General features: G+C 42.6%; 2 protein-coding genes across 4 annotated transcripts in view; both read right to left on the reverse strand.

Annotated features, from left to right (window-relative positions):
* Positions 1-13,067, reverse strand: part of LOC120954714 (polypeptide N-acetylgalactosaminyltransferase 5) — a 79,287-nt gene that overhangs the window by 28,369 nt on the left and 37,851 nt on the right. The window lies entirely within an intron of this gene.
* Positions 8,019-9,138, reverse strand: LOC120954715 (uncharacterized). The gene is made up of 2 exons (XM_040374874.2): positions 8,337-9,138; positions 8,019-8,254 (listed from the first exon to the last, which is right to left on the reverse strand). Exons 1-2 carry the CDS (start codon positions 9,006-9,008, stop codon positions 8,081-8,083), a joined length of 846 nt encoding a protein of 281 aa, XP_040230808.2. The 5' UTR covers positions 9,009-9,138; the 3' UTR covers positions 8,019-8,080.

Genomic DNA, 13,067 nt, shown 5'->3' on the forward strand with positions numbered 1-13,067 from the left:
CATTCTGGATTCAAATGCTGCCCCATTCTTCTACACTGCAACCACCAGAGCGGCACACGGCCGCGAATATGGTTCCCAGAGACACAGTGTGCCAGTCTCCAGATTTCCTTTCTATTCTATGCATCTGCCTATTCTCTTTTTGTGGCTTCTCAAACGGTCTCTATACACACGGCGGCGGAGAGCAAGTGCAATCGGAGCCGAGTGCCACGCAGGCATAGAGCGCCATCCCCGTATGTCATCAAGCCACAAAATTGACAATGATAAACAGTTGCATCAAAGCTCAGCAGAACGCACAGACCTCGCGTTGCTCGTTGATGTGTGTGTGTGGTGATGAGGAGAATTGAATTCTACACATTGGCTCTCGGTGATGCATCCGAATTGTGTTTAAGTCGTACACGGTGCCGTCCGTATTCGCTGAACGGGGTATGGAATGATGCCTCTCACTGGAGATGAAATGTTGTGTACTTCAATTTTGCAAACATTCGTTTCGCGTTCCCGCGCTAGCCCATCACGCGAGTTTCCGACCGAGTTCGGAAAAGTCTGCGAAAAATACCAATTGTTGGCGGAAGCGCACAACGAGAGTATCATCATTATTACCTATCGGTCCTGGAGCCAGAAACTCGATACATTTGGCAATCGGCACACTTCCCACGTCAGTGTTTTCCATCCACGGTCTAAGGATGGCGAGGACGAAGCACGCCATCGACATATTGTTGACCTTTTATCCCCCCTAGAATCCTTTCATTCCGGTACGCTGCAAAGCCGCAAGCTGTCCGTCATTGTAAACAGCAGCAACAATGCACGATGGCAGGATGTGCCATATTAATCTCCTCCGGGGGACCCGGTTCGCCGGAGCTGGAGCTGCAATGAATCGCGATATCGACCAGCGCCCGGGCCCATTGGCGGCGGCGGAAGCCCATTATCCGGTTTGCATCATTCGTTCATATTTCAATTAATTAGTCGGAAATATTGCGCTCGCCCGCTGGGGGGGGGGGGGGAAGTTTATAATTCCATCAATTATGGTGCCGCGTTCTTTTCACTTCATTCGTTAATATTCCGCGCATTTCCATTGATTCCGTTCCAAACAATGTTCGTTGGAACAAAGAATGAAATTATTTCGTCGCTTTTATTGGAGCTTTTTAATTAAGGCGAGAGCATGGGTTGGTTGGATTTCAATTCTTTTCTTGTGAATTTTTTTTTATTCAATGTTTAACAACAATATTATTTCCCATTTGGAAGGAGTTAAAGGTTCAACAAACAGTCATTATAATACACGGATGATGAAGCAACTCGACCATGGGAGAGCGGGGGAAAACAACTTGAACATTCCAAGTATGCCCATGCATAATCCCTTCGGTACCGGGAAGTCCAACAGCATGCAAACAGACACACACATACACACTCATATATTGTTGCACATTCCAGCCGCTCCTTTCTGAGACGAAAATATCACCAAAGTACCATATTTTTTGTTAGCAAAGTGCCACCCCCCGAAAAGCTTAAAAAAGCACATTGCCCGACCTCGAAAATGCTGAAACCATTATAGTCAAAGGTTAGAACCCGTGTGGCACATACCACATCAGCTTCCGAATCATCCCCAGCGGTAGCATTAATTCCCACAAAACTTCCCCCATTACTATCGGCAACCAACACCACCCCCCTCCGTCTACCCCGGCGGCCCTCACATCCGCAGCTTGCTTGGCACCCATAGAAGGCCATACGACTTTTGTACGAGGAATTTCTCCCCGTTCTCTCTCTCGTTTTTTTTAATGTAGGGTTTTACGTTTTTGTGAAAAGTGTAAAAGCAAAGTATAAAGTACAGCTTTTTATCACTCATTAGGGAATTATCCTTTCGCCTTTCGGAGTTTTTGTTTTGGGGTTTGTAGCGCGGGCATGCAAAAAAGAAAACAATGGGGTGGTAAAGAAAATGGAGCAAAATTATGCTGGCTGCCACACTAGCACAGCAGTGGTAGTGGTAGTGGTAGCAGCTCGTCCTGGTTGTCTTTTATATTCAGATAAAATAACCATGACCGGCTGGGCTTGGGGAACTCTCGTAAGGTATGAACAATATTGTAAATTTAAGCTCCATCATGTGACTTCGGGGTATCGGTTAGGTGATAACTACCCTCATTTGGGATGTTGGTGAAGCATTTTCCCCCCCACAAAGCTCTGTGGCGGGGCGGGGCAGAATGAAGAAAAATTGTTACCGATTCTCCCAATCACACAATCACGAAACAGGCATACCATGATGATCATGCAATACATACACTCTGGCTCGTCGGGTCCCTTCCTCTTCCGGCAAACGATTTGCTCGCAGCACAAGCAAAAACACATAAAAACGTGTTACCAGTGCAAATCACAACCCGCCATTAAAAACAAAAACAGTCCGTGAGAGAGCAAAAACTTTTCATGGCTAAGCAAGAAGGTTGGAAAGTCGGCCCGCTCACATACCCAACCGTGGCACAGTGCAGCTTGTAGGCTTCCCCGCAGCTTGGCATTATGATTATGCTTTTAAGTGTTCCGCACCACCCATGCGCCACAGAGCGCACACACAATGCTTCTGCTGTTTCCCACCTACGGTTCCAACATGCATTGAGGAGGCGGTCGTAGAGACGTCGTCAACCGACGGCCAAGGTTATGCGTCTTGATTTTGCTCCAGTTTCTGCTATCGCTGCCGCGCACCGCCGCTGTCGCTCTGCTTATAACCTAATAAACTGACGCAAATGCAACAGCAGCTGCTGCCGTCCGTAATTTCCATAGCACTGAGATGAATCTTTGATTGCATTACAATTTCAATTTCTGCTCTGATGCTTCCATGGCCCTCCTAGTAGCAGCGGGCAAAAGCTGCGTTTCACGTGCCAATAAATGTTATGCTCGATAAAAGATGTCAAGTATGTTTTTGATTGTTTTTTTTTGCATATGATGCAATTTTTTCGCATAGAACAAAAAGTTACACAAAAGCATAATTTTTTTGCAATCGATAGCCCAGAAATGTGATGTTTTTTTCGAAACAAAAATCTAAATATCACCAACACTTAAGATTGTTTTTTTTAAAGAATGCAGCTTCTTCTTCTACTTCTTCTTTGGCTCAACCACTTGTGGGGTTGACTTAAGTGACTTATAGGATGCAATTATGAACAAAACTACACTAAAAGGCATAAACCTCTAGATTCAGAGACTAGAGTCTAAATCCAATTAGTGTTTCTAACAGTACAAGTTTTGACAGTATCACAAATTCATTTCATTGGATTCAAAAGGTTAATTTCTTTACTGGTTTCTCACATTTAACTAAGTTCCCGTGAGTCCTTCTATTATAAACTAGAGTTTTTTTACCTTTTTAAACTGAAACCGCAGATTCTGAAACAATTCCGTTCGAAAAGCACACAAACCCGAGTACTCCAAGACGAGAAGTGTCTGGCTGTTTGTGCTTTTCCACTGCTCAAAAGTTCATTTGTTACTTTGCATAAATGGGTGTCAATTTATTTTCACCGTACCTTTCCACCGTTCTCCGAATGGGGGCAGATTTCGCCGAAAAGTGGCCCCTTGCCGGAATTCACCGGCACATACCTTTTCTCACGTAGTGCTATATAGAGAGATGGACAAAACTTTTGCAGTCGTACGTCGAAAGCACATTATCGTTGAGAAACAAACAAAGATTGCTATGATTTGCTGAGTAAGCTCATTTCGGAAGAATGACACCGGGCCAATGCAATAAAAAGTAAGCAACACCGGAACGTTGTTAAGCATAATGGACAGAAATAATGAAACATTTGGAGCGTTTTTCAAGCAATATTTATTTCCATTAGAACCACTGCGATGGTGGTGGTGAGGGCAGCCAAGAGAAACCTACGAAATATCATTTGTTGGCACCTGACGTACAATCATAGGGGAACAGAAACCACGTACTACTTTTCGGCAATGGCTGGCAAAGAAGAATGTTTTAAGATTTTAAGATTAGGATTTAATTGTTGATTTGAAGAGGCGAATGAGGTCAATCGGATCAAAGTCTCGATAAAACATACGTTTCGGAAAAATAAAAAAGATCATTTATAAATTAATATTTAAAACACAAAAAGTTAACAAAATACTAGAATTAACGAGAATTACATTAGAACTAGAACTAAAAAAGAATTATTTTTGTTCGAATAAATGTAGAGGAAAGCGGAGCAAAATGGACCTGTTAAGGATTTTGGTCTGTATCTTATTGGTTAACACTGTTATTTTGACGACAATCGATGCTTCAACGCCTTATTCATGAAAAACAATCAGAAGTTTACGCATTAATAACAAATATAAATGAATAAAATGAACGAATGAATGAATGAATGAATGAATTAACGTCAAAAGTGGTAAGAATGTATTGTGCTGGGTAAAATGGACTTGTTATGTCAATTCACATCAAAACAAAGGAGCAAATAGGACTACAACATTGGACTATAGGGCTTTGGATTAGGCTCTTGCATTTTGATAGACTTGTGAGAGAAGAGATTAAAGTTTAATATTGAACTGTTAATAATTTAGTAGAATGCTGGAATATTTCAATAATTCACGTGTTGTCAGTAATTTTTCTTGTCGTTATAGTATACATACAATTAAGGTTTATTTATGTAAAGCTAGTGTATTGTAGCAACCTTTGCTTATACCACAGCCTTATCATGTTGCGTCTGTCAAAACATAAAGACCATTTTACCCCAAATGAAACATTTTACAAACTTTAACATTAAAAAGTTTACATTAAATTAAAATGGTTACTTTCTTCACGTAAATATCATGTAACTGAAAACACATTCTTTTTTTTGCTTGAATTTTTTTGCGTTAAATTCTTACGAAAGCTTGTTTACGAAAGCTTGTTTTTCAATCATTGGAAGTCATTGCAATCGTTTTAATTTTCCAATAATGCAGGTGACCATTTCGCCCCACGTAACCATTTTTCCCCAGGTTCCCCTAATAATTGAACGATTCGACCAACCTGCTACCAGCAATGTTTGCTTTATTTTTGCTAGAGTTTCCAATTAGATTCGATTCCATGAAATTTGTGATTTGTGAGGCAAGTTACTTGCCATCGAGCACAATTCGAGCTGCCTCAATTAACACGACTATTTCTTCAACGCCATTTTCATGCTCGATAAATTGCTCGCTACTTTACTAAAGCTGACTTTTCCCTTTTTTTTCATTCCACCGCTTACCCACCAGCAGCCCCAAGCCATTCCTAATACTTGCGCGATATACTATATAAATGTTTATTGTAATGGTAGCGCAAATGCCATTCGCGGCGCATACTTTGCGAATGCTGACGAACGATAAAATAAGATTGTCGCGTTTACGCCTAAGAGCTTCTCGCCGTCTTGCACCTCACCTCGTTCGTCCTGCAATTCAGCCGTTCACATTGGGAATCGTTCACGAAAGTCAAAGCATGAAAAATGACACACTTACATACATACACACACCAATCTCCCGCAAGAAACTGACAAAACACTTTTCACTTTTCCCCCGCCACACTTCACTCCCGCGATGGTCTGCGGCCGCGGAGGAAAGCGTCTTTTATAGGCGAGAATGAAATGAAAATCGAACGAAATAAATCTTCCACCACCGTGCACAGCAATCTATCCAGCAGCAGCAGCCCGCCGTTCCGACCTTTCCCCCACGGAGTCGGAAAATCGTCGCAAGTCACAATCGTGCAACAAATAAAACACCGCGCACTGTACCGTGCCAGCGCAGCCGATGCCAGAAGTTTATGGTGATAAATTTTATTTAAAAAGATGAATGGTTTTGCGTACCAACGCAAACACACACGCAAGTACACACAGCTCGCTGCCGTCCTTTCGGGCGGAGGCTTTATCAGCGGGGAGTTGTTGGGGAGACCACCTCAACTCATCAATGAAGGACGAAATTGAAATAAAATCGTTACACACACAGCCTGCAGCTGGTGAAAAATGCAAATAAAATGTTTAACGCGCACTGCGGGCCCCGGGAGTGCGGGGTGTGTGCAAACGGGTGGTGGGGGCCGCTTGGTAGAACCGGCCGCAGGACCACTGCTGTCGCTTAGAATGGTGAGCGTATAAAATTATTATTAAGTTGCATGGCTACCCCAACGACGACAACGATGAAGGCAGCGGCGGTGGAAAGGCTTATGTTGGTGGCAAACATTTTTATGTTTGCTTTCAATCTTGTTGCGAAAATAAAATAAATTCAACTAACGCAAATATTCAATCGCTGCGCGCCACAGGTTAAGAGGCAACGGGCCTTTTGAATAAACAGTGTGAAAATGTGATGCGTGATTGCTTTCGTGCTATAAATATGAATGATTTGTACTGATTAATTCGTCAACGGTATAATTCCGTTACACACGCACACACTTTAAGCGTGTCATAAATCAGGATACTGAGGATAGACATATAAAAGTGTATATAAAAATCTCACAGTACTTCGTAATACGTTTCCCAAGCCAATGTCACAGTCATTTCATTTTCAATCCATATTTATTATAGCTAACGTTGCATTAAAACGAATTCAAACTCTCAAGAACTAACTCAAACCAAATGTTTACCCAAAGCTGATTACTTGGTAGTACCTTGGTAGTAAAAAGCGCCAGCCAGCTTCAAGAAATAAGTTGTACGTGTGAGTAATAACGACAAAATCCGTTCGCTTTTTTCCATTCGCTGTGACACGTTCTTTCACTCCGTGGAAAGAGTGCGGAAGTGGTAAGTGTGGGGAAAATTGTCAGCAATTGAAATGAGAGAAAATAAACGCTTTGCACAGCCCACCTCTTCGTCTCCAGAAATGGCTTCACCCGTTTGCTCGAGCACTGACAACTCATTCATTTCCATCAACCGAGAACGAAACTCTTGACTTGCATTTACCGGTTACGTTTTCCGACTTAAGAACGGTATATCGTGGGGCTTCCACCGAATAGAGCTGTATGCCGTTGACGTTTAGGCGACACCGAGAGGAGGAGGAGGAGGAGCAAATGAATTTCATATCGTTTTTGTGCTCTAATTCGCTTCTCCACCACTAGCGACACATTGCCTTGCTTAGCTTTTTGTGTTCGTATTCTCGTTACGGCGTGGTACGGCAGATCGTTGGAGCTTTTCGTGGATATGTCTAACTGCAAATTAGTGAAAACTGTCCTTAATGCAGCAGGATGAGCATTTTCACAACGAACCAAAAAAAAAGAAGCTTTTCAATCGAATATTTTACGTCTTGTCAAGTCAACGCTATTTTAGACAGGCTCATAGAAGAAAAAAATATAGGAGCAAGTTACGTCATGCTGTGAGCTGATGATACCCAACGCTAATGAATAATGAGCATAAAAATGCGATTACTTGCTCGCACCAATATCATACGATCAAAAGAACACCGTGCTGGAACAGGAGAACGAAACCGTGCCGAAGGACGGGGCAGCATGGAAGAAGCGATATAAAATCAACTGTCAAAGTGAAAAAGAAAAGAACATTAATTAGATTGGCATTCTTGGACACTGTGGATGAGAGCCATTTAACAGCAGCGCTACCGGTAAGCCAATCGGTCAAGCGTCCGAAGTACATTACATTGTCATTTTCTAGCCGTAATTATTTCCACGAAGGACCACTTTTTGTGTGCCGGGGATGCGGCACGGTGGGAAATGATAACTTCATTTTTTTTTTGTAATTAGAACAGTGACAGTGTTGCGCAGACGCTATTTACGACCAACTTTTAATTCATTTTCAGAGTTCCCTTTGCTCGGTTTCGCAAGTAAGTATAGGTCCCAAACGTCTTATAATGACGATATGGATTGGCTATTTTAGCGTAGCTGTTCAATGTTCAATAAACGTTGGAAAATTTATAAGTTACTTCAGAGGCATATAGACCTTCCATAGAGCACTTCTACATTGTGATCTTATCATTCACATCAAGAAATTGATGTCATAGAAATAAATTGTAGCTATTGGATCAATCAGTTAATTGCACATACTGAATGTGGGAAATAATGATACAAAAAAAACCCAGATATTCACCCAGATTCCCAGATTATCCTACAGTTAAGAATGTATATCTAGCCAATTTATTTCTGTCAAACTAACGTTAAGCTCTAAGCGTGTCATCAGTGCGTTTTCGCCGTCAGAGGAAGATTAAAATTGGTGATGACGTTTAAAGAAATACTGGACGGACAGATCGAGGGATGCTGCTTGGAGACCAGCAGGCTTCCGCTCCTGGGTGCCACTACGAATGTACCTCCGGGGAATAACGTCATACCACCTGTTTTATACGATTCCAGCTAAATGGTCATGAAAAAAAAAACAAAACATATTACTCTTTACAAAATGCTAAACAATTTAACCTAAACCACGCGAGCTTACGTAAAGCATGATGCTGTGGGCGGGCGCTTTCACTTTGCCACCATTGTATCCCCGTTCGCTCACTTCCCGCACGGCCACGTTGTACAGGTTCGGCACGAGGGTGTCCAGCCGACGCCGAACGCTCGGCTCGATCATGCGTGTTTCGTTGGCCCGGCGCACTTCACTCTCCGTCAGCAGATCGTGATAGACGGTCACCACGAACGGGACCCGGTTCACCAGCTCCTGCTTGAGCGGTCCAATCCTGTAGTACGGTTTGCCACCGAGATCGGTGTAGCTGCACCGCAGCTTAATCTCGAAGAACGCCGTCCGGGGCGTCCGCTGGCCGCACAGTGGATCCATCTCGGTCAGCAGGTTTTCAAAGTCACGATCGCGGTCGTTCTTGTTCTGCAGCCGCTCAATATCCTTCCAGTCTTTGCCGAGCGACTGCAACCCCTCCATGATGCGCATCGTTTCGCGGAAAAAGGCGAGCGGATTTTGGCGATCCTGGGAATTTTGCAGCGCTTTCAGGTCGTCCCGCAGCTTCTTGAACTTGTCGACGTGGCCCTGCAGCGCTTTCGCCAGTGGCACCACGTCGGGAAGTGGCGGCGCTTCTAGCGCGTAGAAGCTAACAATACAACCTAGTAGAACTAGCAGCGCTATCAGCCCTCGGCAGGCAGACCGGCGGCAGAACATGATGGACGCGCGGGAGGGAACACAAACGAGCACACTTCGCGTCTTGAGGAGGTGAAAATTCAACTAACACTGTAGTGGCGCACGAAACGCACCGTGGCAAGCCACAGTTTCTTCAAGTATTGAGCTTCGGCTAGGAATTGGAACAAATCGTACAAACAATCTGCATACACATTTACCAATCAGAGTGTTTGCGCAGGTGTATTAATTCTCGCTACTCGAACGGGCCACATCAGACATTTGAGTAGGTTTTGGGACGGACACGTCAGTTGAAAAAAACCCTCGCGTTGAAGAAAGATTAATATTTTAAGAAATGGCCAATAGCTGTTGAGAATTTAAGTTTAAATCACAGTTAAAGTAGTGAATAATTCAATTATTTCTTCCACCAGTCGCTACAAGCCGGAAGGATGAGTGGTTTTATTTTACTAAAGTGCTGTGTTGCGGTGTAAAAAATGTTTCACTCACATGTTACACGGAAAAAAGTGTTTGTGAACACGTCAGTGTGTTTGTTCAAGTGAGCCACCATATTCAATTTCCATCTATGTTTGCTGTAGTTTTGAATTTTCACTTATTTTTCACCATAGGATGCATCATTCTGTGATTACAATCTCCCATTAAATTATTCATAAATCGTGTTAAATGGCTAAATTAGAAGTGATGCTGCGACGAATGTGGTGCAATAGAATCGTGTAAGTACTCTCTGCTTCAATCTCTCCCTCACTGGTGATCGTTGATTGCTTGACACCTGGTTGCACTGCAATTAAAAATTCATCGCGCACATCACACAACGCCTAACCGTCGCAATAAATTAGTGTCCCTAACATCATAAATGCATCACTCATCCATCCGCAAACCACTGTCAAAGGGCACCGGTGGAATGAAGTTAATTAAACAACCGTTCGTTGCGAACTGCATTCCAACCACAGTTGTACCGTGCTTCTACAACCTTTGCCTCGTCGCCATGGAATCTCTGGCATGTATATCAAATCATGAAAGGCGTCACACAATTTAATTTAGCCTCCTGAAATGGATTTGCTAATGTTAGTTTGCTTGAATTTTGCTTTCGAACGTAATTTTACGGAGAAAATGATAACACATTGAACATTTAAATGGAACGTCTTCAACATACCACTACAATGTTTAATACAAAAGTATGTCAACCAGTTAGTTTATGATGAATGCATACAAGTTCACAAACCGGTTCGGTTCTCTGTATCATCTCTATATCGAAATGGCAACCTATACTAAAATTGTAGCAATATATAGCAATAAAACGAGCTCACTGACGTTGTGAAGAAAAATATGAAAATAATTTTAAATTATACAGTCTTTCATACCTGTTTGGCCCGCGGAAAGCTTATTCCCGCAGCTAGCCCGACAGCAAATCGTGCTCACCCAAGCGCAGCCCATTGAGTGCCATTTAAAATCCATTTTCATCGACCGAATTAATAGTCCACCGGATGATCAGGTGCGATGGTGGAATTGGAAACATCGACAAAAATGAAGAAAACTTGTAACAATGCTACTGTGTTCGCTGTCTTTACCAGAGTTCGCTTGTATTTTCCTTTTTTTTCTGTTTTGCTATTCACAATATCTTACACTTCCTCGTCAGTCAATCGAGTTAATGCCGCGGAATAATCAACGATCAACGCTGATGATGTTGATGGTGCTTGTCGGTCAACGGAGGTAGGAGTGGGGTTGTAAAAAAAGCAAATGAAACATTTTCCACAGTTGCGGTTCAACAATACAATCTACCATTTCGTTTTCCATAAACGAATCTTGTTGGGTTTATTCCGATTGGGTATCTTTTTCTTTGACAATTGTTATTGAACCGATTATTTATAAAATGCCTTCTACGAAATCCTGAGGTATGCTTGATAGCAAAAATCAGTAATACCACAGCTTTGAAGCTTTTATTTTTGACCATAAAGCAAGTATTATTCAAAAGTGTGTGTATTTTTGACTGAAGCAGTGTGTGCAGTTTGTGTATTAAAGTTTTCATAGTGTAACTACAGTTAAAACACATTTTTCATGACTAAAACTTCAAGATAGCTTAACTTAGATATTAATTGGAAAATTTAAATTAAGCTCAATTGAAAAATATTGACATATTCGTTAGTAGTTGCTGGTTTAGTATGATACTTTTGGAGATGTTCCGTTTCGCCTGCTCCCGAACAATTCTATACCTCGCTGAACAAATCTACAACGCGCTGAACATGTCTATGTAATCCTCGAAAACCCTGTATTATGTCTGAAACGACTATTTATTTGGAAAGTTGACCGACCCCTGACATACAGCATTCCAGATTTCTCATTTATTTTGAAACATTTCATAAAGTGCTTCGATCGAAGAAAGAGTTACACTTATTTACACTTAATTGAGAATTACTATCCTTATTTCGCTAGCCATCTACCTATCTTTTAGTAAATGAAGAACGGTAGAAGCAAAAATACATCTCACTTTGAAAAAGTTCTTATTGTGCTACTCACACCTATACTCTTAAACAATCCTACGTTCAAACAATGCAGTACGTTTTTTTCAGTTCTCTCATTCCGGAAGGTGTCCGAAACTATGCCATGGGGCAGCAGTGCTATACACACCCTGCCCCCTTTACCAACCAGATGATGGTGGAGAATTTCAATTTCCATCGCAATTTCTAATGCTCGAAACAAGATTTTTGCCAACTTGAGGTCTTCATCAGCGTTGACCTGCGTTACTCGCACGAGCGGCGCTGTACCGAAACCTTCTGGCAGTGGACCATAGTGGTCAGCCAGCGATGCCTGCGCTCTATTCTTCTCGACTTTACGCCTCACTGTGCTGTGCACCCTTTTGCATCAACAGCTGGGAAAAGTTTTGATTGAATTTTTGTCGACTAGCTAGCAACAGCGATGCTGGCCAGCAATACGCGCCCATCCCGGCAGTGGGTTGAGGAGTGGAATGGTTCTGTGTTTGCCGGTGACATCTGGCGGGAAATGAACTGAACCCGACGCCCGGGTGGGAGTTAAAACCCCCGCTTCCATCGTCCTGCCCGAAAAGGCAATCATGGGAAAGAAAAGAAGGTGATTTAAACGAAACATTGTTTCCCCACAGCCGGCGGACAGGCAGCAGGCCAGTAGGTCCGCCACCACTACGCTACGCTGGACTCGCTCAGAAGTGTTTGCCCAATTTCCAAAGCACAAAGGGAAGGAGGCATGAAAAACTTCACTCATTTTGTCTGATCGCGCGACACCCATGCCCCCCACCACACCCCTCATTTGCCTTCGGTGAGGTGAGGCTGCACCGGGAAACAAGATGAACTTTATGAAGCAAATCCAATTTGCAACCCGTTGATGGTAATTGACAATCGCCCGAACGATATTTCAGAGTAAATTTGTCAAAAACGGGCCACTGCAGCACTGTGCCTCGGTGTGTGTGTGTGTGGTTTTGTGCTGCTTCGATCGTACCAGAAACCCGTGCTGTTTCGGTCTTGCTCGGGCAGGAGGAACTGGTAAAAGTTTTCGCACCTCTGCTCACACAATTCTTGGCGCTGGAACTAATTAAAGAATACGATCTTGTTAATTAACGGAAGCGGCCTTTTGCAGTGTGCGCGCGCTTTTCGTTTGTTCGCATTTTTAGGATGCTACAAAAAATGGTTTTATAACAAAAGGTGGTACAGCACTTACAGCAGAAGCAGGCAAGCTTAATGTGCCGATGGGGTCGCTTAAACATTTTTAATGAGCGAAATAAAACCATCGAGTGTGACTGTACGGTATTGCAGACAATGCTTTTGGACTTCTGAACACTCTTCTACACTCATAAATGATTCGCACAGCATAAGAGTTTGCATATCTTAACATTCATAATTACACATTGATTACTTCTAATGATCCCTAGCCCATCTTCTGAATACCGGACATACAATCGACATGACTCTTTAGCTGTTCTTCGTGGAAATCATTATTCAATCGCCTTATTAATACACAACAATGAGCATACAAAAAAAAGAAACACATAACACTCACCATTTGATACATTTTATCTCATCATGCTCCAATGACGATCAATACCGACAGTAGACAAAC

The sequence above is a fragment of the Anopheles coluzzii genome, chromosome 3, assembly GCF_943734685.1.
Source record: "Anopheles coluzzii chromosome 3, AcolN3, whole genome shotgun sequence".
NCBI classification, from domain to species: domain Eukaryota; kingdom Metazoa; phylum Arthropoda; class Insecta; order Diptera; family Culicidae; genus Anopheles; species Anopheles coluzzii.

Excerpts from the sequence above, each read along its gene's own strand:
- LOC120954715 (XM_040374874.2), bottom strand. The coding sequence starts at position 9,008 with ATGTTCTGCCGCCGGTCTGCCTGCCGAGGGCTGATAGCGCTGCTAGTT. Across the intron at positions 8,255-8,336 it reads CCCACAGCATCATGCTTTAC|CTGGAATCGTATAAAACAGG; the intron begins GTAAGCTCGCGT and ends ATGACCATTTAG.